Genomic DNA, 27,583 nt, shown 5'->3' on the forward strand with positions numbered 1-27,583 from the left:
GGGTGACTGTGTCCTGACTGACTCTAAGGATGACTGTGTCCTGACTCTAAGGGTGACTGTGTCCTGACTCTAAGGATGACTGTGTCCTGACTCTAAGGATGACTGTGTCCTGACTCTAAGGATGACTGTGTCCTGACTCTAAGGATGACTGTGTCCTGACTCTAAGGATGACTGTGTCCTGACTCTAAGGATGACTGTGTCCTGACTCTAAGGATGACTGTGTCCTGACTCTAAGGATGACTGTGTCCTGACTAAGGACCACTGTGTCCTGACTCTAAGGGTGACTGTGTCCTGACTCTAAGGGTGACTGTGTCCTGACTCTAAGGGTGACTGTGTCCTGACTCTAAGGATGACTGTGTCCTGACTCTAAGGATGACTGTGTCCTGACTCTAAGGATGACTGTGTCCTGACTCTAAGGATGACTGTGTCCTGACTCTAAGGATGACTGTGTCCTGACTAAGGACCACTGTGTCCTGACTCTAAGGGTGACTGTGTCCTGACTCTAAGGGTGACTGTGTCCTGACTCTAAGGGTGACTGTGTCCTGACTCTAAGGGTGACTGTGTCCTGACTCTAAGGATGACTGTGTCCTGACTCTAAGGATGACTGTGTCCTGACTAAGGACCACTGTGTCCTGACTCTAAGGGTGACTGTGTCCTGACTCTAAGGGTGACTGTGTCCTGACTCTAAGGGTGACTGTGTCCTGACTCTAAGGGTGACTGTGTCCTGACTCTAAGGGTGACTGTGTCCTGACTCTAAGGGTGACTGTGTCCTGACTCTAAGGGTGACTGTGTCCTGACTCTAAGGGTGACTGTGTCCTGACTCTAAGGATGACTGTGTCCTGACTCTAAGGATGACTGTGTCCTGACTCTAAGGACCACTGTGTCCTGATTCTAAGGACCACTGTGTCCTGACTCTAAGGACCACTGTGTCCTGACTCTAAGGATGACTGTGTCCTGACTCTAAGGATGACTGTGTCCTGACTCTAAGGATGACTGTGTCCTGACTCTAAGGATGACTGTGTCCTGACTAAGGACCACTGTGTCCTGACTCTAAGGGTGACTGTGTCCTGACTCTAAGGGTGACTGTGTCCTGACTCTAAGGGTGACTGTGTCCTGACTCTAAGGGTGACTGTGTCCTGACTAAGGACCACTGTGTCCTGACTCTAAGGATGACTGTGTCCTGACTCTAAGGGTGACTGTGTCCTGACTCTAAGGGTGACTGTGTCCTGACTCTAAGGGTGACTGTGTCCTGACTCTAAGGGTGACTGTGTCCTGACTCTAAGGATGACTGTGTCCTGACTCTAAGTACCACTGTGTCCTGACTCTAAGGACCACTGTGTCCTGACTCTAAGGGTGACTGTGTCCTGACTAAGGACCACTGTGTCCTGACTCTAAGGATGACTGTGTCCTGACTCTAAGGGTGACTGTGTCCTGACTCTAAGGGTGACTGTGTCCTGACTAAGGACCACTGTGTCCTGACTCTAAGTACCACTGTCTACCTGATGGTCCATCTCTCCTGTGTCCTGACTAAGGACCACTGTGTCCTGACTCTAAGTACCACTGTCTACCTGATGGTCCATCTCTCCTGTGTCCTGACTAAGGACCACTGTGTCCTGACTAAGGACCACTGTGTCCTGACTCTAAGGGTGACTGTGTCCTGACTCTAAGGGTGACTGTGTCCTGACTAAGGACCACTGTGTCCTGACTCTAAGTACCACTGTCTACCTGATGGTCCATCTCTCCTGTGTCCTGACTCTAAGTACCACTGTCTACCTGATGGTCCATCTCTCCTGTGTCCTGACTCTAAGTACCACTGTCTACCTGATGGTCCATCTCTCCTGCTTCCTGAACTCTAAGGACCACTGTGTCCTGACTCTAAGTACCACTGTCTACCTGATGGTCCATCTCTCCTGCTTCCTGAACTCTAAGGACCACTGTGTCCTGACTCTAAGTACCACTGTCTACCTGATGGTCCATCTCTCCTGCTTCCTGAACTCTAAGGACCACTGTGTCCTGACTCTAAGTACCACTGTCTACCTGATGGTCCATCTCTCCTGCTTCCTGAACTCTAAGGACCACTGTGTCCTGACTCTAAGTACCACTGTCTACCTGATGGTCCATCTCTCCTGCTTCCTGAACTCTAAGGACCACTGTGTCCTGACTCTAAGTACCACTGTCTACCTGATGGTCCATCTCTCCTGCTTCCTGAACTCTAAGGACCACTGTGTCCTGACTCTAAGTACCACTGTCTACCTGATGGTCCATCTCTCCTGTGTCCTGACTAAGGACCACTGTGTCCTGACTCTAAGTACCACTGTCTACCTGATGGTCCATCTCTCCTGTGTCCTGACTCTAAGTACCACTGTGTCCTGACTCTAAGTACCACTGTCTACCTGATGGTCCATCTCTCCTGTGTCCTGACTCTAAGGACCACTGTCTACCTGATGGTCCATCTCTCCTGCTTCCTGAACTCTAAGGACCACTGTGTCCTGACTCTAAGTACCACTGTCTACCTGATGGTCCATCTCTCCTGCTTCCTGAACTCTAAGGACCACTGTGTCCTGACTCTAAGTACCACTGTCTACCTGATGGTCCATCTCTCCTGCTTCCTGAACTCTACCAGTGACCACTGTGTCCTGACTCTAAGGTCTACCATGGTCCATCTCTCTGTGTCCTGACTCTAAGTACCACTGTCTACCTGATGGTCCATCTCTCCTGTGTCCTGACTCTAAGTACCACTGTCTACCTGATGGTCCATCTCTCCTGTGTCCTGACTCTAAGTACCACTGTCTACCTGATGGTCCATCTCTCCTGTGTCCTGACTCTAAGTACCACTGTCTACCTGATGGTCCATCTCTCCTGTGTCCTGACTCTAAGTACCACTGTCTACCTGATGGTCCATCTCTCCTGTGTCCTGACTCTAAGTACCACTGTCTACCTGATGGTCCATCTCTCCTGTGTCCTGACTCTAAGTACCACTGTCTACCTGATGGTCCATCTCTCCTGTGTCCTGACTCTAAGTACCACTGTCTACCTGATGGTCCATCTCTCCTGTGTCCTGACTCTAAGTACCACTGTCTACTGATGGTCCATCTCTCCTGTGTCCTGACTCTAAGTACCACTGTCTACCTGATGGTCCATCTCTCCTGTGTCCTGACTCTAAGTACCACTGTCTACCTGATGGTCCATCTCTCCTGTGTCCTGACTCTAAGTACCACTGTCTACCCATCTCTCCTGATGGTCCATCCATCTCCTGTGTCCTGACTCTAAGTACCACTGTCTACCTGATGGTCCATCTCTCCTGTGTCCTGACTCTAAGTACCACTGTCTACCTGATGGTCCATCTCTCCTGTGTCCTGACTCTAAGTACCACTGTCTACCTGATGGTCCATCTCTCCTGTGTCCTGACTCTAAGTACCACTGTCTACCTGATGGTCCATCTCTCCTGTGTCCTGACTCTAAGTACCACTGTCTACCTGATGGTCCATCTCTCCTGTGTCCTGACTCTAAGTACCACTGTCTACCTGATGGTCCATCTCTCCTGTGTCCTGACTCTAAGTACCACTGTCTACCTGATGGTCCATCTCTCCTGTGTCCTGACTCTAAGTACCACTGTCTACCTGATGGTCCATCTCTCCTGTGTCCTGACTCTAAGTACCACTGTCTACCTGATGGTCCATCTCTCCTGTGTCCTGACTCTAAGTACCACTGTCTACCTGATGGTCCATCTCTCCTGTGTCCTGACTCTAAGATACCACTGTCTACCTGATGGTCCATCTCTCCTGTGTCCTGACTCTAAGTACCACTGTCTCCTGATGGTCCATCTCTCCTGTGTCCTGACTCTAAGTACCACTGTCTACCTGATGGTCCATCTCTCCTGTGTCCTGACTCTAAGTACCACTGTCTACCTGATGGTCCATCTCTCCTGTGTCCTGACTCTAAGGACCACTGTCTACCTGATGGTCCATCTCTCCTGCTTCCTGAACTCTAAGGACCACTGTGTCCTGACTCTAAGTACCACTGTCTACCTGATGGTCCATCTCTCCTGCTTCCTGAACTCTAAGGACCACTGTGTCCTGACTCTAAGTACCACTGTCTACCTGATGGTCCATCTCTCCTGTGTCCTGACTCTAAGTACCACTGTCTACCTGATGGTCCATCTCTCCTGTGTCCTGACTCTAAGTACCACTGTCTACCTGATGGTCCATCTCTCCTGTGTCCTGACTCTAAGTACCACTGTCTACCTGATGGTCCATCTCTCCTGTGTCCTGACTCTAAGTACCACTGTCTACCTGATGGTCCATCTCTCCTGTGTCCTGACTCTAAGTACCACTGTCTACCTGATGGTCCATCTCTCCTGTGTCCTGACTCTAAGTACCACTGTCTACCTGATGGTCCATCTCTCCTGTGTCCTGACTCTAAGTACCACTGTCTACCTGATGGTCCATCTCTCCTGTGTCCTGACTCTAAGTACCACTGTCTACCTGATGGTCCATCTCTCCTGCTTCCTGAACTCTTGTTCTTCTGGGCTGAAGACCTGTTCTTAGATGCACGGAAGCTGTCTTCTGTCAAATCTGAGAGAAGAAGTAGTTCAGGTGTACACACAGAGTCAGTGTAATTCCTCTCATCACCTCCCTCTGAAATATACAACTACTGGCAATTAGATAGACAATGAGAGGGGAGAGAAAGAGAGTGGATAGAGAGAGGGGAGAGAGATAATAGCTGCCCTTACAGTGTTAGACTGTTGGCTGATCTAGGCTAGGTGATAGACAGTAGGCTGATCTAGGCTAGGTGATAGATAGCTGGTATGGAAAGGATGGGAATTATAATCCTACCATTTGGTAAATGAAATGGGAGTGTTTTTATAGGCGGTGTTCACTGGACCAAAGACAAGTCCTTACCTGGGGAAGGCATGCTTCTACGAGACCAAGATGAAGGCCTCTGCTCCAGTTTGGACGGTGTGGCCTGGGGGAGAGAGAGGGATTGTAAGAGGGATCATGAGAGAAAGAAAGAGAGAGAGATATGAATGCACAGTACAACTCCAGTCCTCCATTACCACCAAAAGCCCAACTCCAGTACTCCCAATACGACCAGGATGGGTTGATAATAATATGACCAGGATGGGTTGATAATATAACCAGGATGGGTTGATAATAATATGACCAGGATGGGTTGATAATAATATGACCAGGATGGGTTGATAATATGACCAGGATGGGTTGATAATATGACCAGGATGGGTTGATAATATGACCAGGATGGGTTGATAATAATATAACCAGGATGGGTTGATAATATGACCAGGATGGGTTGATAATATGACCAGGATGGGTTGATAATATGACCAGGATGGGTTGATAATATAACCAGGATGGATTGATATTAATATGACCAGGATGGGTTGATAATATGACCAGGATGGGTTGATAATAACATGACCAGGATGGGTTGATAATATGACCAGGATGGGTTGTTAATAACATGACCAGGATGGGTTAATAATAATATGACCAGGATGGGTTGATAATATAACCAGGATGGGTTGTTATTATGACCAGGATGGGTTGATAATATGACCAGGATGGGTTGATAATAATATGACCAGGATGGGTTGATAATATGACCAGGATGGGTTGATAACATGACCAGGATGGGTTGATAATAATATGACCAGGATGGGTTGATAATATGACCAGGATGGGTTGATAATAATATGACCAGGATGGGTTGATAATAATATGACCAGGATGGGTTGATAATAATATGACCAGGATGGGTTGATAATATGACCAGGATGGGTTGATAATATAACCAGGATGGGTTGATAATATGACCAGGATGGGTTGATAATAATATGACCAGGATGGGTTGATAATATAACCAGGATGGGTTGATAATAATATGACCAGGATGGGTTGATAATAATATGACCAGGATGGGTTGATAATATAACCAGGATGGGTTGATAATATGACCAGGATGGGTTGATAATAATATGACCAGGATGGGTTGATTATATGACCAGGATGGGTTGACAATATAACCAGGATGGGTTGATAATATAACCAGGATGGGTTGATAATAATATGACCAGGATGGGTTGATAATAATATGACCAGGATGGGTTGATAATATAACCAGGATGGGTTGATAATATGACCAGGATGGGTTGATAATAATATGACCAGGATGGGTTGATAATATGACTAGGGTGGGTTGTTAATATGACCAGGATGGGTTGATAATAATATGACCAGGATGGGTTGATTATATGACTAGGGTGGGTTGTTAATATGACCAGGATGGGTTGATAATAATATGACCAGGATGGGTTGATAATATGACTAGGGTGGGTTGTTAATATGACCAGGATGGGTTGATAATAATATAACCAGGATGGGTTGATAATATAACCAGGATGGGTTGACAATATTACCAGGATGGGTTGATAATATAACCAGGATGGGTTGATAATAATATGACCAGGATGGGTTGATAATAATATGACCAGGATGGGTTGATTATATGACCAGGATGGGTTGACAATATTACCAGGATGGGTTGATAATATAACCAGGATGGGTTGATAATATGACCAGGATGGGTTGATAATAATATGACCAGGATGGGTTGATAATAATATGACCAGGATGGGTTGATGATATGACCAGGATGGGTTGATAATATGACCAGGATGGGTTGATAATAATATGACCAGGATGGGTTGATGATATGACCAGGATGGGTTGATAATATAACCAGGATGGGTTGATAATATGACCAGGATGGGTTGATAATAATATGACCAGGATGGGTTGATAATATGACCAGGATGGGTTGATGATATGACCAGGATGGGTTGATAATATGACCAGGATGGGTTGATAATATGACCAGGATGGGTTGATAATATAACCAGGATGGGTTGATAATATGACCAGGATGGGTTGATGATATGACCAGGATGGGTTGATAATATGACCAGGATGGGTTGATAATAATATGACCAGGATGGGTTGATGATATGACCAGGATGGGTTGATAATATAACCAGGATGGGTTGATAATATCACCAGGATGGGTTGATAATAATATGACCAGGATGGGTTGATAATATGACCAGGATGGGTTGATATGACCAGGATGGGTTGATAATATGACCAGGATGGGTTGGTAATATGACTAGGATGGGTTGTTAATAACATGACCAGGATGGGTTGATAATATAACCAGGGTGGGTTGATGATATGACCAGGATGGGTTGATAATATGACCAGGATGGGTTGATAATATAACCAGGATGGGTTGATAATATGACCAGGATGGGTTGATAATATGACCAGGATGGGTTGATAATATGACCAGGATGGGTTGATTATATGACCAGGATGGGTTGACAATATTACCAGGATGGGTTGATAATATAACCAGGATGGGTTGATAATATAACCAGGATTGTTCCTTTGTCTTCTGGACAACGAAAGAAAGTTGATATGAAAACCAATAGAACAGGAGAGAAATGGCATTGGGGTGGGTCTCTACAGAAAGAAAGAAAATCATTCAAAAATACTTCCCTAGAAAGCTCGACTTCGCCACAGTGGAATCAGGGATCAGTAAGCTTCTTTAAAAACAATACCTGTAGATTGTTTCAGATCACAAGCTCGTAGGCATATGCCTACTGGGAAGCTCGCAATTTGTGCAGGGCAGGTGGCAATAAACCTAGCTGATTACTGAGTTGAGGCTGTCAGTGAAAAGCATCTCAGATATTGAGAAGATAATGTGTCTTGAGTATAATTTATAATCTTGAGAAAAGGGGAGGGGTGTGTGGCGAACCAGTCTCTCCACAACGACCTCCGCCCCGTCTCTCTCCACAACGGCCTCCGCCCCGTCTCTCTCCACTACGGCCTCCGCCCCGTCTCTCTCCACAACGGCCTCCGCCCCGTCTCTCTCCACAACGGCCTCCGCCCCGTCTCTCTCCACAACGGCCTCCGCCCCGTCTCTCTCCACAACGGCCTCCGCCCCGTCTCTCTCCACAACGGCCTCCGCCCCGTCTCTCTCCACAACGACCTCCGCCCCGTCTCTCTCCACAACGACCTCCGCCCCGTCTCTCTCCACTACGGCCTCCGCCCCGTCTCTCTCCACAACGGCCTCCGCCCAGTCTCTCTCCACAACGGCCTCCGCCCCGTCTCTCTCCACAACGGCCTCCGCCCCGTCTCTCTCCACAACGGCCTCTGCCCCTTCTCTCTCCACTACGGCCTCCGCCCCGTCTCTCCACTACGGCCTCCGCCCCGTCTCTCTCCACTACGGCCTCCGCCCGTCTCTCTCCACTACGGCCTCCGCCCGTCTCTCTCCACTACGGCCTCCGCCCCGTCTCTCTCCACTACGGCCTCCGCCCCGTCTCTCTCCACTACGGCCTCCGCCCCGTCTCTCTCCACTACGGCCTCCGCCCGTCTCTCTCCACTACGGCCTCCGCCCGTCTCTCTCCACTACGGCCTCCGCCCCGTCTCTCCACAACGGCCTCCGCCCCGTCTCTCCACAACGGCCTCCGCCCCGTCTCTCCACAACGGCCTCCATCCTGTCTCTCCACAACGGCCTCCGCCCCGTCTCTCTCCACTATGGCCTCCGCCCCGTCTCTCTCCACTACGGCCTTCCTTTGATATATATATTTTTTTGTGGAAACGTTGTTTGCAGAGATCACAACCTGCTAATCTTGTGAGTTTTGGTTTCATTTAGAGTTTGGAGTGCTCCGTGTGAGCAATGAGCGTGTGTCTGGTTTCTCTGTCCTGATCATGTTGGGGGAACGTATGTCTGGTTTCTCTGTCCTGATGATGTAGGGGGAACGTATGTCTGGTTTCTCTGTCCTGATGATGTTGGGGGAGCGTGTGTCTGGTTTCTCTATCCTGATGATGTTGGGGGAGCGTGTGTCTGGTTTCTCTGTCCTGGTGATGTTGGGGGAGCGTGTGTCTGGTTTCTCTGTCCTGGTGATGTTGGGGGAGCGTGTGTCTGGTTTCTCTGTCCTGATGATGTTGGGGGAGCGTGTGTCTGGTTTCTCTGTCCTGATCATATTGAGGGAACGTGTGTCTGGTTTCTCTGTCTCTGTCCTGATAATGTACGCTGTGTTTCCATCGGCAAGACAGAACAGCTGCCTCAGGGTCAGGGTAGGGTTAGGGTCAGGGTCAGGGTTAGGCCTAACAGGCCTCTGTATGCTGTGTTTCTGTGCTTCGGCAGGACAGAACAGCTGCCTCAGGGTCAGGGTCAGGGCCAGGGTCAGGGTCAGGGTCAGGCCTAACAGGCCTCTGTATGCTGTGTTTCTGTGCTTCGGCAAGACAGAACAGCTGCCTCCGGTAAGACAAGGGGTGGAGGTCCGTGTCTATTTGTAAATAACAGCTGGTGCGCAAAATCAAATATTCAAGGAAGTCTCGAGGTTTTGTTCGCCTGAGGTAGAGTATCTCATCAATCAATCAGTCAAAGATGTACTGTGTTTCCGACGACACATTGGTGCGGCTGGCTTCCCGGGTTAAGCGAGCAGTGTGTCGAGAAGCAGTGCGGCTTGGCGGGGGTGCTATAGGGCTCTGGTCTATAGTAGTACCACTATATAGGGAATAGGGCTCTGGTCTATAGTAGTACCACTATATAGGGAATAGGGATCTGGTCTATAGTAGTGCCACTATATAGGGAATAGGGCCCTGGTCTATATTAGTACCACTATATAGGGAATAGGGCTCTGGTCTATAGTAGTACCACTACATAGGGAATATGGCTCTGGTCTAAAGTAGTACCACTATATAGGAATAGGGCTCTGGTCTATAGTAGTACCACTATATAGGGAATAGGGCTCTGGTCTATAGTAGTACCACTATATAGGGAATAGGGCTCTGGTCTATAGTAGTACCACATATAGGGAATAGGGCTCTGGTCTATAGTAGTACCACTATATAGGGGATAGGGCTCTGGTCTAAAGTAGTGAACTATATAGGGAATAGTGCTCTGGTCTATAGTAGTACCACTATATAGGGAATAGGGCTCTGGTCTATAGTAGTACCACTATATAGGGAATAGGGCTCTGGTCTATAGTAGTACCACTATATAGGGAATAGGGCTCTGGTCTATAGTAGTACCACATATAGGGAATAGGGCTCTGGTCTATAGTAGTACCACTATATAGGGGATAGGGCTCTGGTCTAAAGTAGTGAACTATATAGGGAATAGTGCTCTGGTCTATAGTAGTACCACTATATAGGGAATAGGGCTCTGGTCTATAGTAGTACCAATATATAGGGAATAGGGCTCTGGTCAATAGTAGTACCACTATATAGGGAATAGGGCTCTGGTCTAAAGTAGTACCACTATATAGGGAATAGGGCTCTGGTCTATAGTAGTACCACTATATAGGGAATAGGGCTCTGGTCTATAGTAGTACCACTATATAGGGAATAGGGCTCTGGTCAATAGTAGTACCACTACATAGGGAATAGGGCTCTGGTCTAAAGTAGTGCACTATATAGGGAATAATTTGGGATGCATTCAATCTCAAGGAAAAAATGACAGCAGAAAGATTTTAAAAAATAATTGTTTTACCTTCTGAACTGGTGTTGGAAACATCTGTTGAACCTCAGCTTCCTCTGGAAAACAGAGCTTTATTAATTATGGAAACATCTGTAGAACCTCAGCTTCCTCTGGAAAACAGAGCTATATTAATTATGGAAACATCTGTAGAACCTCAGCTTCCTCTGGAAAACAGAGCTATATTAATTATGGAAACATCTGTAGAACCTCAGCTTCCTCTGGAAAACAGAGCTATATGAATTATGGAAAAATCTGTTGAAATACAGAGCTTTATTTTATATTTTATAATCTGAATAGTGAGTGCAGACAGTGTGTTTGGTGTGGGGGGGGGACCAACCTGGGGGTAGAGGGGACACTATGTCGAAGGCAGAGTCATCAGTCTCCTCTCTGCCCTCTGACAGAACATCACTCTGGAAAACAGAGACAAGGATTTACCACAACACAACACAGCTTGAGAGTTTAAAGAGAAGACAGTTGAATTGCCATTCAGGGTTTAAAGAGAAGACAGTTGAATTGCTATTCAGGGTTTACAGAGAAGACAGTTGAATTGCCATTCAGGGTTTAAAGAGAAGACAGTTGAATTGCCATTCAGGGTTTAAAGAGAAGACAGTTGAATTGCCATTCAGGGTTTAAAGAGAAGACAGTTGAATTGCCATTCAGGGTTTAAAGAGTTGAAGACAGTTGAATTGCCATTCAGGGTTTAAAGAGAAGACAGTTGAATTGCCATTCAGGGTTTACAGAGAAGACAGTTGAATTGCCATTCAGAGTTTAAAGAGAAGACAGTTGAATTGCCATTCAGGGTTTAAAGAGAAGACAGTTGAATTGCCATTCAGGGTTTACAGAGAAGACAGTTGAATTGCCATTCAGAGTTTAAAGAGAAGACAGTTGAATTGCCATTCAGGGTTTAAAAAGAAGACAGTTGAATTGCCATTCAGGGTTTACAGAGAAGACAGTTGAATTGCCATTCAGAGTTTAAAGAGAAGACAGTAGAATTGCCATTCAGGGTTTACAGAGAAGACAGTTGAATTGTCATTCAGGGTTTAAAGAGAAGACAGTTGAATTGCCATTCAGGGTTTAAAGAGAAGACAGTTGAATTGCCATTCAGGGTTTACAGAGAAGACAGTTGAATTGCCATTCAGAGTTTAAAGAGAAGACAGTTGAATTGCCATTCAGGGTTTACAGAGAAGACAGTTGAATTGCCATTCAGGGTTTACAGAGAAGACAGTTGAATTGCCATTCAGGGTTTACAGAGAAGACAGTTGAATTGCCATTCAGGGTTTACAGAGAAGACAGTTGAATTGCCATTCAGGGTTTACAGAGAAGACAGTTGAATTGTCATTCAGGGTTTAAAGAGACAGACAGTTATTGCCATTCAGAGTTTACAGGGAAGACAGTTGAATTGTCATTCAGGGTTTAAAGAGAAGACAGTTGAATTGCCATTCAGGGTTTACAGAGAAGACAGTTGAATTGCCATTCAGAGTTTAAAGAGAAGACAGTTGAATTGCCATTCAGAGTTTAAAGAGAAGACAGTTGAATTGCCATTCAGAGTTTAAAGAGAAGACAGTAGAATTGCCATTTAGAGCTGCTGTTACGGAGTATTCAACCCCCCTTGGCTCGTTCCTCTCAGACAGAGTCATATCTTTTTAAAGAGTATCTTTAATTCAGAGCCAGTTATGGGGTTACGGGTTGGTTGGCCCTTAAAGGTTGCAGCAGCACTGTCAACACCCCAACCGCCTACAGCGGCTTGCGGAGTACTCAACCCGCCCTTGGCATTTTAACTATTTTGTTGCCTTTACAACCTGGAATTCAAATGGATTTTTCGGGGGTTTGTATCATTTGATTTACACAATATGCCTGAAGATGCAAAATATAGTTTATTGTGAAACAAACAAGACAGCCAAAAAAACTGAACTTGAGCGTGCATAGATATTAACCCCCCCACAAAGGCAATACTTTGTAGAGCCACTTTTTACAGCAATTACAGCTGCAAGTCTCCTGGGGTATGTCTCTATAAGCTTGGCACATCAAGCCACTGGGATTTTTGCAGATTCTTCAAGACAAAACTGTTCCAGCTCCTTCAAGTTGGATGGGTTACGCTGGTGTGCAGCAATCTTTAAGTCATACCACATATTCTCAATTGGATTGAGGTTTGTGCTTTGATTAGGCCATTCCAATATATTTAAATGTTTCCCCTTAAACCAGTCGAGTGTTGTTTCAGCAGTATGCATAGGGTCATTGTCCTGCTGGAAGGTGAACCTCCGTCCCGGTCTCAAATCTCTGATAGACTGAAACAGGTTTCCCTCAAGAATTTCCCTGTATTTAGCACCATCCATCATTCCTTCAATTCTGACCAGTTTCCCAGTCCCTGCCGATTAAAAACATCCCCACAGCATGGTGCTGCCACCACCATGCTTCACTGTGATGAGAGGTTTGGGGTTTGCGCCAGACATAGTGTTTTCCTTGATGGCAAAAAAGCTGAATTTGAGTCTCATCTGACCAGAGTACCTTCTTCCATATGTTTGGGGAGTCTCCTACAGTACCTTCTTCCATATGTTTGGGGAGTCTCCCACAGTACCTTCTTCCATATGTTTGGGGAGTCTCCCACAGTACCTTCTTCCACATGTTTGGGGAGTCTCCCACAGTACTTTCTTCCATTTGTTTGGGGAGTCTCCCACAGTACCTTCTTCCATATGTTTGGGGAGTCTCCCACTGTACCTTCTTCCATATGTTTGGGGAGTCTCCCACAGTACCTTCTTCCATATGTTTGTGGAGTCTCCCTGATTACCTTCTTCCATATGTTTGGGGGTCTCCCTACCTTCTTCCATATGTTTGGGGGTCTCCCCAGTACCTTCTTCCATATGTGTTGGGGAGTCTCCCACAGTACCTTCTTCCATATGTTTGGGGAGTCTCCCACAGTACCTTCTTCCATTTGTTTGGGGAGTCTCCCACAGTACCTTTTGGCGAACACCTTTAGTGTATTTCTTTCTTTAAGCAATGGCTTCTTTTTTCCCCACAGCCACTTCAGGGTCTTTGGTCTCTGTGTTGCCTCTCTGATTAATGCCCTCCTTGCCTGGGTTTTGGTGGGCGGCCCTCTCTTGCCTGGGTTTTGGTGGGCGGCCCTCCTTGCCTGGGTTTTGGTGGGAGGTAGAGGTCATGACCCAAACTCTTCCTACCTGTTTTACAGGCCGGGCGTAGAGGTCATGACCCAAACTCTTCCTACCTGTTTTACAGGCCGGGCGTAGAGGTCATGACCCAAACTCTTCCTACCTGTTTTACAGGCCGGGCGTAGAGGTCATGACCCAAACTCTTCCTACCTGTTTTACAGGCCGAGCGTAGAGGTCATGACCCAAACTCTTCCTACCTGTTTTACAGGCCGGGCGTAGAGGTCATGACCCAAACTCTTCCTACCTGTTTTACAGGCCGGGCGTAGAGGTCATGACCCAAACTCTTCCTACCTGTTTTACAGGCCGGGTGTAGAGGTCATGACCCAAACTCTTCCTACCTGTTTTACAGGCCGGGCGTAGATGTCATATCCGTCTCTGGTCGGACTTCTCCCCCGGCGATCCAGAGACTGGTAGACATGACCATCTTCATCTGACAGAACAGATCTCTCTAAGTCCTCCTCCTCCTCTTCATCATCATCATGGTCTTCAGAGAGCCCAGGAGAGGGCAAGCGAGGCCGGCCGGCCAAAGATTCTGGCTCTCCGTCTCTAAATAAAGACATGAGAGAGAGAGATCACAGATCTACTCCTCTAGACTGGTATCACTGATTCACAGCTTTGGTCACTGAGGGCAGACTACTGTAAGTGACCTACTACAGATATAGGATCTTCATTTGATCATCATGTTGTTGGAGGAATTTTTTTGTAGTGTATTCAATGTTTTAAAAAAGGTTGCTAATGTTTATAAATTTTCCACTTAAAAAAATGTCAGATGTTATTTTGCCCTAATGAGAAATATATCAACCACCACAAAACATGTATATAATTATAATCCACATAATAATTCACATTTCCTGTTGCCGCAGGATTATTTTCCTGCTGTGAAAAACTGGGTCAAATTAAGATACGGCATCTGTAGGTGGCACTGCAGGCTCTCTCTCAATTCATCTGTGCTCGACTCTTCCTCAAAAAGTATTGGAGAAGAAGGTCTGAGGGGCGGGACCTTGAGCCTTCTCCTCCAATACGTTTCAAACAAGACGCTAGGAGACAGGATGCAAGGAATCGCAGAAGAATTGATTGTCAGACTCTGTGATGTTGACAGATTCTGAGTGACACCAACAAGCAAAGGCGGCCTACCTAGTGTAGAGCGCCGTGCTGGCGTAAGGCTCGAACGTGGTGTGTGTCTCTGAGCGTGAGCAGTCACTCTCGGAGAAGGATCTGGGGCGTGCAGGAGGGAGTGCGATGGTCCGGCCGGTCAACGATGACGACAAGATGGCGGCTGCCAAGGCAGACCTGTAGTACGGACAGAAAGACGAGTTAAAGAGGAAGTGGAGGATACAGACAAAATTAGAAAACACACTGTCACTATGGATGAGGGTTCATTAAACAGGTGGATGAGGGTTCATTAAACAGGTGGATGAGGGTTCATTAAACAGGTGGATGAGGGTTCATTAAACAGATGGATGAGGGTTCATTAAACACAGATGGATGAGGGTTCATTAAACACAGATGGATGAGGGTTCATTAAACAGATGGATGAGGGTTCATTAAACACAGATGGATGAGGGTTCATTAAACACAGATGGATGAGGGTTCATTAAACAGATGGATGAGGGTTCATTAAACACAGATGGATGAGGGTTCATTAAACAGATGGATGAGGGTTCATTAAACACAGATGGATGAGGGTTCATTAAACAGATGGATGAGGGTTCATTAAACACAGATGGATGAGGGTTCATTAAACAGATGGATGAGGATTCATTAAACAGATGGATGAGGGTTCATTAAACACATGGATGAGGGTTCATTAAACACAGATGGATGAGGGTTCATTAAAACACAGATGGATGAGGGTTCATTAAAACACAGATGGATGAGGGTTCATTAAACACATGGATGAGGGTTCATTAAACACAGATGGATGAGGGTTCATTAAACACATATGGATGAGGGTTCATTAAACACAGATGGATGAGGGTTCATTAAACAGATGGATGAGGGTTCATTAAACAGATGGATGAGGGTTCATTAAAACACAGATGGATGAGGGTTCATTAAAACACAGATGGATGAGGGTTCATTAAACACTGACGGATGAGGGTTCATTAAACAGATGGATGAGGGTTCATTAAACAGATGGATGAGGGTTCATTAAACAGATGGATGAGGGTTCATTAAACAAATGGATGAGGGTTCATTAAACAGATGGATGAGGGTTCATTAAACAGGTGGATGAGGGTTCATTAAACAGATGGATGAGGGTTCATTAAGCACAGATGGATGAGGGTTCATTAAGCACAGATGGATGAGGGTTCATTAACACACAGATGGATGAGGATTCATTAACACACAGATGGATGAGGGTTCATTAAACAGATGGATGAGGGTTCATTAACACACAGATGGATGAGGGTTCATTAACACACAGATGGATGAGGGTTCATTAAGCACAGGTGGATGAGGGTTCATTAAGCACAGATGGATGAGGGTTCAATAAGCACAGATGGATGAGGGTTCATTAAGCACAGATGGATGAGGGTTCATTAACACACAGATGGATGAGGGTTCATTAACACACAGATGGATGAGGGGTCATTAAACAGATGGATGAGGGTTCATTAAACAGATGGATGAGGATTCATTAACACACAGATGGATGAGGGTTCATTAACACACAGATGGATGAGGGTTCATTAAACAGATGGATGAGGGTTCAATAAGCACAGATGGATGAGGGTTCAATAAGCACAGATGGATGAGGGTTCATTAAACAGATTGATGAGGGTTCATTAACACACCGATGGATGAGGGTTCATTAACACACCGATGGATGAGGGTTCATTAACACACCGATGGATGAGGGTTCATTAACACACCGATGGATGAGGGTTCATTAACACACAGATGGATGAGGGTTCATTAACACACAGATGGATGAGGGTTCATTAACACACAGATGGATATGGGTTCATTAACACACAGATGGATGAGGGTTCATTAAACAGATGGATGAGGGTTCATTAACACACAGATGGATGAGGGTTCATTAACACACAGATGGATGAGGGTTCATTAACACACAGATGGATGAGGGTTCATTAAGCAGATGGATGAGGGTTCATTAAGCACAGATGGGTGAGGGTTCAATAAGCACAGATGGATGAGGGTTCAATAAGCACAGATGGATGAGGGTTCAATAAGCACAGATGGATGAGGGTTCATTAAGCACAGATGGATGAGGGTTCATTAACACACAGATGGATGAGGGTTCATTAACACACAGATGGATGAGGGTTCATTAACACACAGATGGATGAGGGTTCATTAAACAGATGGATGAGGGTTCATTAACACACAGATGGATGAGGGTTCATTAACACACAGATGGATGAGGGTTCATTAAACAGATGGATGAGGGTTCATTAAACACTGACAGATGAGGGTTCATTAAACAGATGGATGAGGGTTCATTAAGCACAAATGGATGAGGGTTCATTAACACACAAATGGATGAGGGTTCATTAAGCACAGATGGATGAGGGTTCATTAAGCACAGATGGATGAGGGTTCATTAAGCACAGATGGATGAGGGTTCATTAAGCACAGATGGATGAGGGTTCATTAAACAGATGGATGAGGGTTCATTAAGCACAGATGGATGAGGGTTCAATAAGCACAGATGGATGAGGGTTCATTAAGCACAGATGGATGAGGGTTCATTAAAACAGATGGATGAGGGTTCATTAAGCACAGATGGATGAGGGTTCATTAAACACAGATGGATGAGGGTTCATTAAACACAGATGGATGAGGGTTCAATTAACACAGGTGGATGAGGGTTCATTAAAACACAGATGGATGAGGGTTCATAAACACACAGATGGATGAGGGTTCATTAAACACAGATGGATGAGGGTTATTTAAAACACAGATGAATGAGGGTTCATTAAAACACAGATGGATGAGGGTTCATTAAACACAGATGGATGAGGGTTCAATAAGCACAGATGGGAGTCAACAACAAAAACAAGTGGTACTTATAAGTCCGTGACAGATGGGATGAGGTTACCTGTAATTACAGGTTTTAACCCAGATGGGATGAGGTCTCCTGTAATTACAGGTTTTAACCCAGATGGGATGAGGTCACCTGTAATTACAGGTTTTAACCCAGATGGGATGAGGTCACCTGTAATTACAGGTTTGAACCCAGATGGGATGAGGTCACCTGTAATTACAGGTTTGAACCCAGATGGGATGAGGTCACCTGTAATTACAGGTTTGAACCCAGATGGGTTGAGGTCACCTGTAATTACAGGTTTTAACCCAGATGGGATGAGGTCACCTGTAATTACAGGTTTTAACCCAGATGGGATGAGGTCACCTGTAATTACAGGTTTTAACCCAGATGGGATGAGTTTACCTGTAATTACAGGTTTTAACCCAGATGGGATGAGGTTTCCTGTAATTACAGGTATTAACCCAGATGGGATGAGTTTACCTGTAATTACAGGTATTAACCCAGATGGGATGAGGTTACCTGTAATTACAGGTTTTAACCCAGATGGGTTGAGGTTACCTGTAATTACAGGTTTTAACCCAGATGGGCTGAGGTCACCTGTAATTACAGGTTTTAGCCCAGATGGGAGGAGGTCACCTGTAATAACAAGTTTTAGCCCAGATGGGATGAGGTCACCTGTAATAAGAGGTTTTAGGACAGATGAGATGAGGCCACCTGTAATAACAGGTTTCAGCCCAGATGGGATGAGGTCTCCTGTAATAACAAGTTTTAGCCCAGATGGGATGAGGTCACCTGTAATAACAGGTTTTAGCCCAGATGGGATGAGGTCACCTGTAATAACAAGTTTTAGCCCAGATGGGATGAGGTCACCTGTAATAACAGGTTTTAGCCCAGATGGGATGAGGTCACCTGTAATAACAGGTTTTAGCCCAGATGGGATGAGGTCACCTGTAATAACAGGTTTTAGGATAGATGGGATGAGGTCACCTGTAATAACAGGTTTTAGCGCAGGTGAGATGATGTCACCTGTAATAAGAGGTTTTAGGACAGATGGGATGAGGTCACCTGAAATAACAGGTTTTAGCCCAGGTGAGATGATGTCACCTGTAATAAGAGGTTTTAGGATAGATAAGTCAGAATTCACATAGTCATTCATACTTACATGTACAATAAGTAATCTGAGAGTCATGGCAATAAGGTTAGAAAGAAAAAGGATGACAGAAGAGGGTGGAAGGGTAGAGGAAAGAAGGAACGAGGAGACAAGGAACGAGCAGACAAGGAACGAGAAGGGAAGTGGAGACAAGGAACGAGGAGACAAGGAACGAGAAGGGAAGTGGCGACAAGGTACGAGGAGACAAGGAAAGAGAAGAGAAGTGGAGACAAGGAACGAGAAGGGTAGAGGAGAGAAGGAATGAGGAGACAAGGAACGAGGAGACAAGGAACGAGGAGACAAGGAACGAGGAGACAAGGAACCAGAAGGGAAGTGGAGACAAGTAACGAGGAGACAAGGAACGAGGAGACAAGGAACCAGAAGGGAAGTGGAGACAAGGAACGAGGAGACAAAGAACGAGGAGACAAGGAACGAGGAGACAAGGAACCAGAAGGGAAGTGGAGACAAGGAACGAGGAGACAAGGAACGAGGAGACAAGGAACCAGAAGGGAAGTGGAGACAAGGAACGAGGACAGACAAGGAACCAGAAGGGAAGTGGAGACAAGGAACGAGGAGACAAGGAACCAGAAGGGAAGTGGAGACAAGTAACGAGGAGACAAGGAACAAGGAGACAAGGAACCAGAAGGGAAGTGGAGACAAGGAACGAGGAGACAAGTAACGAGGAGACAAGGAACGAGGAGACAAGGAACCAGAAGGGAAGTGGAGACAAGGAACGAGGAGACAAGGAACGAGGAGACAAGGAACCAGAAGGGAAGTGGAGACAAGGAACGAGGAGACAAGGAACGAGGAGACAAGGATCCAGAAGGGAAGTGGAGACAAGGAACGAGGAGACAAGGAACGAGGAGACAAGGAACCAGAAGGGAAGTGGAGACAAGGAACGAGGAGACAAGGAACGAGGAGACAAGGAACGAGGTGACAAGGAACGAGAAGGGAAGAGGAGAGAAAGACGTCAGACAGAGTTGAATGTGCATCCCAAATGACACCCTATTCCCTACATAAATGCACTATCCTACGGGCCCTGGTGAAAAGGTGTGCATTCTATATAGGGTACAGGATGCCATTTGGGATGCACCTCCGTTTGTGAGGTGTATGTTCCATATAGGTACCTGGGTCTTTCTGGAGAGGGGTACGGGCTGCGAGGGGGAGGGGTACGGGGTACAGCAGGCCGGGGGGCGATGGTGGCTGCAGGGATCAAGCCGTGAGCTATGTGCCTCTAAATCAAAACAAACCTTATTAGGGGGAAGCGTTCACCACAACACAGGGAAGGTGAGGTGATGAGGTGTGAGGTGATGAGGTGTGAGGAGATGAGGTGTGAGGAGATGAGGTGTGAGGTGATGAGGTGTGAGGTGATGATGTGATGAGGTGTGAGGAGATGAGGTGTGAGGAGATGAGGTGTGAGGAGATGAGGTGTGAGTTGATGATGTGTGAGTTGATGAGGTGTGAGGAGATGAGGTGTGAGGAGATGAGGTGTGAGGAGATGAGGTGTGAGGAGATGAGGTGTGAGGAGATGAGGTGTGAGGTGATGAGGTGTGAGGAGATGAGGTGTGAGGAGATGAGGTGTGAGGTGATGAGGTGTGAGGAGATGAGGTGTGTGGGTGATGAGGTGTGAGGGACCACCCATGAGGTGTGAGGTGACTGAGGTGTGAGGATAATGAGGTGTGAAATGGTGATGAGGTGTGAGGTGATGAGGTGTAGGAGATGAGGTGTGAGGAGATGAGGTGTGAGGTGATGAGGTGTGAGGAGATGAGGTGTGAGGAGATGAGGTGTGAGGTGATGATGTTAACATGGAGGTTGATGGTTATGGAGTTGACGAGGAGGATCTTTGAGACAAGTAGACTGACCAAATGTTTACAAATATGGTGAACACAGCATCACTTCCTGTATAACACACACTCCCACGGACCACAGCATCACTTCCTGTATAGCACACACACTCCCACGGACCACAGCATCACTTCCTGTATAACACACACACACACTCCCACGGACCACAGCATCACTTCCTGTATAACACACACTCCCACGGACCACAGCATCACTTCCTGTATAACACAAACACACACTCCCACGGACCACAGCATCACTTCCTGTATAACACACACACACACTCCCACGGACCACAGCATCACTTCCTGTATAACACACACACACACTCCCACGGACCACAGCATCACTTCCTGTATAACACACACACACACTCCCACGGACCACAGCATCACTTCCTGTATAACACACACACTCCCACGGACCACAGCATCACTTCCTGTATAACACACACACTCCCACGGACCACAGCATCACTTCCTGTATAACACACACACTCCCACGGACCACAGCATCACTTCCTGTATAACACACACACACTCCCACGGACCACAGCATCACTTCCTGTATAACACACACACACACTCCCACGGACCACAGCATCACTTCCTGTATAACACACACACACTCCCACGGACCACAGCATCACTTCCTGTATAACACACACACACACTCCCACGGACCACAGCATCACTTCCTGTATAACACACACACACACTCCCACGGACCACAGCATCACTTCCTGTATAACAACACACACTCCCACGGACCACAGCATCACTTCCTGTATAACACACACACTCCCACGGACCACAGCATCACTTCCTGTATAACACACACACACACTCCCACGGACCACAGCATCACTTCCTGTATAACACACACTCCCACGGACCACAGCATCACTTCCTGTATAACACACACACACACTCCCACGGACCACAGCATCACTTCCTGTATAACACACACACACACTCCCACGGACCACAGCATCACTTCCTGTATAACACACACACACACACTCCCACGGACCACAGCATCACTTCCTGTATAACACACACACACACTCCCACGGACCACAGCATCACTTCCTGTATAACACACACACTCCCACGGACCACAGCATCACTTCCTGTATAACACACACACTCCCATGGACCACAGCATCACTTCCTGTATAACACACACACTCCCACGGACCACAGCATCACTTCCTGTATAACACACACACACACACTCCCACGGACCACAGCATCACTTCCTGTATAACACACACACTCCCACGGACCACAGCATCACTTCCTGTATAACACACACACTCCCACGGACCACAGCATCACTTCCTGTATAACACACACACACACACTCCCACGGACCACAGCATCACTTCCTGTATAACACACACACTCCCACGGACCACAGCATCACTTCCTGTATAACACACACACATGGACCACAGCATCACTTCCTGTATAACACACACACTCCCACGGACCACAGCATCACTTCCTGTATAACACACACACTCCCACAGGACCACAGCATCACTTCCTGTATAACACACACACTCCCACGGACTACAGCATCACTTCCTGTATAACACCGGGACTACAAACAGCTTGAGTAAACTAACACACTCCTAACAAAGGCACTTCTGAATCGCTTCATTCTTGACCATTGCTTTTCTGTTTGTCATATAGTGTTCAATGTAGAGGGGAGAGCGAGGTAAGTTGAGCCATCTTTTACCTACAGAATCGCTCTGGAGAAACTCCCCATCCAACCAGACAGAGCCTGAGAGGATCTGCTGAGAGAGAATGGGAGAAACTCTCCATCCAACCAGACAGAGAGGATCTGTAGAGAGGAATGGGAGAAACTCCCATCCAGCCTGACAGAGCCTGAGAGATCTGCTGAGGAGGAATGGGAGAAACTCTCCATCCAACCAGACAGACTGCAGAGCTCTCCATCCAACCTGACAGAGGGATCTGCAGAGAGGAATGGGAGAAACTCCCCATCCAACCTGACAGAGAGGATCTGCAGAGAGGAATGGGAGAAACTCTCCATCCAACCTGACAGAGAGGATCTGCAGAGAGGAATGGGAGAAACTCCCCAAATACAAGCTTGTAGCGTCATACCCAAGAAGACTGGAGGCTGTAATCGCTGCCAAAGGTGCTTCAACAAAGTACTGAGTAAAAGGTCTGGATACTTAAGGACACTTAAGGAAATGTGATACTTCAGCTTTTTATTTTAAAATAAATGAGCAAAAAATCAATAAAAACCTGTTTTTGCAATGTCCTTATGGAGTATTGTGTGTAGATTGATGAGGGGAAAAACACTTTAATCAATTTTAGAGTAAGCCTCTTCCCTTCTCGAAGCAGAGCGACAAAGTCGACTGGCTAACTAGTCCAGTAAGAAGCAGAGAGACAAAGTCGGCTGGCTAACTAGTCTAGTAAGAAACAGAGAGACAAAGTCGGCTGGCTAACTAGTCTAGTAAGAAGCAGAGAGGCAAAGCTGGCTGGCTAACTAGTCTAGTAAGAAGCAGAGAGACAAAGCTGGCTGGCTAACTAGTCTAGTAAGAAGAGGCAGAGCTGGCTGGCTAACTAGTCTAGTAAGAAACAGAGAGACAAAGTCGGCTGGCTAACTAGTCCAGTAAGAAGCAGAGAGACAAAGTTGGCAGGTTAACTAGTCCAGTAAGAAGCAGAGAGACAAAGTTGGCAGGCTAACTAGTCTAGTAAGAAGCAGAGAGACACAGTTGGCTGGCTAACTAGTCTAGTCAGAAGCAGAGAGAGAGTTGGCTGGCTAACTAGTCTAGTAAGAAGCAGAGAGAGAGTTGGCTGGCTAACTAGTCTAGTAAGAAACAGAGAGACAAAGTTGGCTGGCTAACTAGTCTAGTAAGAAGCAGAGAGACAACGCTGGCTGGCTAACTAGTCTTGTAAGAAGCAGAGAGAGAGTTGACTGGCTAACTAGTCTAGTAAGAAGCAGAGAGACAAAGTTGGCTGGCTAACTAGTCTAGTAAGAAGAGGCAAAGCTGGCTGGCTAACTAGTCTAGTAAGAAACAGAGAGACAAAGTCGGCTGGCTAACTAGTCTAGTAAGAAGCAGAGAGGCAAAGCTGGCTGGCTAACTAGTCTAGTAAGAAGCAGAGAGACAAAGCTGGCTGGCTAACTAGTCTAGTAAGAAGAGGCAGAGCTGGCTGGCTAACTAGTCTAGTAAGAAACAGAGAGACAAAGTCGGCTGGCTAACTAGTCCAGTAAGAAGCAGAGAGACAAAGTTGGCAGGTTAACTAGTCCAGTAAGAAGCAGAGAGACAAAGTTGGCAGGCTAACTAGTCTAGTAAGAAGCAGAGAGACACAGTTGGCTGGCTAACTAGTCTAGTCAGAAGCAGAGAGAGTTGGCTGGCTAACTAGTCTAGTAAGAAGCAGAGAGAGAGTTGGCTGGCTAACTAGTCTAGTAAGAAACAGAGAGACAAAGTTGGCTGGCTAACTAGTCTAGTAAGAAGCAGAGAGACAACGCTGGCTGGCTAACTAGTCTAGTAAGAAGCAGAGAGAGAGTTGACTGGCTAACTAGTCTAGTAAGAAGCAGAGAGACGAAGTTGGCTGGCTAACTAGTCTAGTAAGAAGAGGCAAAGCTGGCTGGCTAACTAGTCTAGTAAGAAGCAGAGAGACGAAGTTGGCTGGCTAACTAGTCTAGTAAGAAGAGGCAAAGCTGGCTGGCTAACTAGTCTAGTAAGAAGCAGAGAGACAAAGTTGGCTGGCTAACTAGTCTAGTAAGAAGCAGAGAGACAAAGATGGCTGGTTAACTAGTCCAGTAAGAAGCAGAGGGACAAAGCTGGCTGGTTATCTAGTCTAGTAAGAAGCAGAGAGACAAAGCTGGCTGGCTAACTAGTCTAGTAAGAAGCAGAGAGACAAACTTGGCTGGCTAACTAGTCTAGTAAGAAGCAGAGAGACAAAGCTGGCTGGCTAACTAGTCTAGTAAGAAGCAGAGAGAGAGTTGACTGGCTAACTAGTCTAGTAAGAAGCAGAGAGACAAAGTTGGCTGGCTAACTAGTCTAGTAAGAAGCAGAGAGACAAAGCTGGCTGGCTAACTAGTCTACTAAGAAGCAGAGAGACAGAGTTGGCTGGCTAACTAGTCTAGTAAGAAGCAGAGACAAAGTTGGCAGGCTAACTAGTCTAGTAAGAAGAGACACAGTTGACTGGCTAACTAGTCTAGTAAGAAGCAGAGAGACCAAGCTGGCTGGCTAACTAGTCTAGTAAGAAGCAGAGAGACAGAGTTGGCTGGCTAACTAGTCTAGTAAGAAGCAGAGACAAAGTTGGCAGGCTAACTAGTCTAGTAAGAAGCAGAGAGACAGAGTTGGCTGGTTAACTAGTCTAGTAAGAAGCAGAGACAAAGCTGGCTGGTTAACTAGTCTAGTAAGAAGCAGAGACAAAGTTGGCAGGCTAACTAGTCTAGTCAGAAGAGACACAGTTGACTGGCTAACTAGTCTAGTAAGAAGCAGAGAGACAAAGCTGGCTGGCTAACTAGTCTAGTAAGAAGCAGAGAGACAAAGCTGGCTGGCTAACTAGTCTAGTAAGAAGAGGCAGAGCTGGCTGGCTAACTAGTCTAGTAAGAAACAGAGAGACAAAGTCGGCTGGCTAACTAGTCCAGTAAGAAGCAGAGAGACAAAGTTGGCAGGTTAACTAGTCCAGTAAGAAGCAGAGAGACAAAGTTGGCAGGCTAACTAGTCTAGTAAGAAGCAGAGAGACACAGTTGGCTGGCTAACTAGTCTAGTCAGAAGCAGAGAGAGAGTTGGCTGGCTAACTAGTCTAGTAAGAAGCAGAGAGAGTTGGCTGGCTAACTAGTCTAGTAAGAAACAGAGAGACAAAGTTGGCTGGTTAACTAGTCTAGTAAGAAGCAGAGAGACAAAGCTGGCTGGTTAACTAGTCTAGTAAGAAGCAGAAGAGAGTTGACTGGCTAACTAGTCTAGTAAGAAGCAGAGAGACGAAGTTGGCTGGCTTAGTCTAGTCAAAGCTGGCTGGCTAACTAGTCTAGTAAGAAGCAGAGAGACGAAGTTGGCTGGCTAACTAGTCTAGTAAGAAGAGGCAAAGCTGGCTGGCTAACTAGTCTAGTAAGAAGCAGAGAGACAAAGTTGGCTGGCTAACTAGTCTAGTAAGAAGCAGAGAGACAAAGATGGCTGGTTAACTAGTCTAAGTGGCTGGTTATCTAGTCTAGTAAGAAGCAGAGACAAAGCTGGCTGGCTAACTAGTCTAGTAAGAAGCAGAGAGACAAAGCTTGGCTGGTTAACTAGTCTAGTAAGAAGCAGAGAGACAAAGCTGGCTGGTTAACTAGTCTAGTAAGAAGCAGAGAGAGAGTTGACTGGCTAACTAGTCTAGTAAGAAGCAGAGAGACAAAGTTGGCTGGCTAACTAGTCTAGTAAGAAGCAGAGAGACAAAGCTGGCTGGCTAACTAGTCTACTAAGAAGCAGAGAGACAGAGTTGGCTGGCTAACTAGTCTAGTAAGAAGCAGAGACAAAGTTGGCAGGCTAACTAGTCTAGTAAGAAGAGACACAGTTGACTGGCTAACTAGTCTAGTAAGAAGCAGAGAGACCAAGCTGGCTGGCTAACTAGTCTAGTAAGAAGCAGAGAGACAGAGTTGACTGGCTAACTAGTCTAGTAAGAAGCAGAGACAAAGTTGGCAGGCTAACTAGTCTAGTAAGAAGCAGAGAGACAGAGTTGGCTGGTTAACTAGTCTAGTAAGAAGCAGAGACAAAGCTGGCTGGTTAACTAGTCTAGTAAGAAGCAGAGACAAAGTTGGCAGGCTAACTAGTCTAGTCAGAAGAGACACAGTTGACTGGCTAACTAGTCTAGTAAGAAGCAGAGAGACAAAGCTGGCTGGCTAACTAGTCTAGTAAGAAGCAGAGATACAAGTTGACTGGCTAACTAGTCTAGTAAGAAGCAGAGAGACAAAGTTGGCTGGTTAACTAGTCTAGTAAGAAGCAGAGAGAGTTGACTGGTTAACTAGTCTAGTAAGAAGCAGAAGCAACTAGTCTAGAGAAGCAGAGTTGGCTGGTTAACTAGTCTAGTCAGAAGCAGAGCAGAGAGAGTTGACTGGTTAACTAGTCTAGTCAGAAGCAGAGAGACAAAGCTGGCTGGTTAACTAGTCTAGTAAGAAGCAGAGATACAAAGCTGGCTGGTTAACTAGTCTAGTAAGAAGCAGAGAGACAAAGATGGCTGGTTAACTAGTCTAGTAAGAAGCAGAGAGACAGAGTCGGCTGGTTAACTAGTCTAGTCAGAAGCAGAGAGACAAAGTTGACTGGTTAACTAGTCTAGTCAGAAGCAGAGCTGTCTGAGAGTCAGACTGGTTAACTAGTCTAGTCAGAAGCAGAGAGACAAAGTTGGCTGGCTAACTAGTCTAGTAAGAAGCAGAGAGACAAAGCTGGCTGGTTAACTAGTCTACTAAGAAGCAGAGAGACAGAGTTGGCTGGCTAGTCTAGTAAGAAGCAGAGACAAAGTTGGCAGGCTAACTAGTCTAGTAAGAAGAGACAGACTGGTTAACTAGTCTAGTAAGAAGCAGAGAGACCAAGCTGGCTGGCTAACTAGTCTAGTAAGAAGCAGAGAGACAGAGTTGGCTGGCTAACTAGTCTAGTAAGAAGCAGAGACAAAGTTGGCAGGCTAACTAGTCTAGTAAGAAGCAGAGAGACAGACTGGTTAACTAGTCTAGTAAGAAGCAGAGCTGTCAAAGCTGGCTGGTTAACTAGTCTAGTAAGAAGCAGAGACAAAGTTAACTAGGCTAACTAGTCTAGTCAGAAGCAGAGCTGTCTGAGAGTCAGACAAAGCTGGTTAACTAGTCTAGTAAGAAGCAGAGATACAA

The 27,583-nt window shown here is 46.2% G+C and overlaps 1 protein-coding gene across 1 annotated transcript in view; it reads right to left on the reverse strand.

Annotated features, from left to right (window-relative positions):
- LOC124035365 (centrosomal protein of 89 kDa-like) overlaps window positions 1–27,583 on the reverse strand; it is a 223,430-nt gene that overhangs the window by 194,182 nt on the left and 1,665 nt on the right. Inside the window, 7 exon segments of the mRNA XM_046348827.1 lie at window positions 4,485–4,574; window positions 4,902–4,965; window positions 10,579–10,622; window positions 10,904–10,976; window positions 14,069–14,276; window positions 14,865–15,020; window positions 20,026–20,132. Of these exon segments, the coding sequence (XP_046204783.1) occupies window positions 4,485–4,574; window positions 4,902–4,965; window positions 10,579–10,622; window positions 10,904–10,976; window positions 14,069–14,276; window positions 14,865–15,020; window positions 20,026–20,132 (742 nt within the window).

Source organism: Oncorhynchus gorbuscha, linkage group LG05, assembly GCF_021184085.1.
Source record: "Oncorhynchus gorbuscha isolate QuinsamMale2020 ecotype Even-year linkage group LG05, OgorEven_v1.0, whole genome shotgun sequence".
In the NCBI taxonomy this organism is placed as follows: domain Eukaryota; kingdom Metazoa; phylum Chordata; class Actinopteri; order Salmoniformes; family Salmonidae; genus Oncorhynchus; species Oncorhynchus gorbuscha.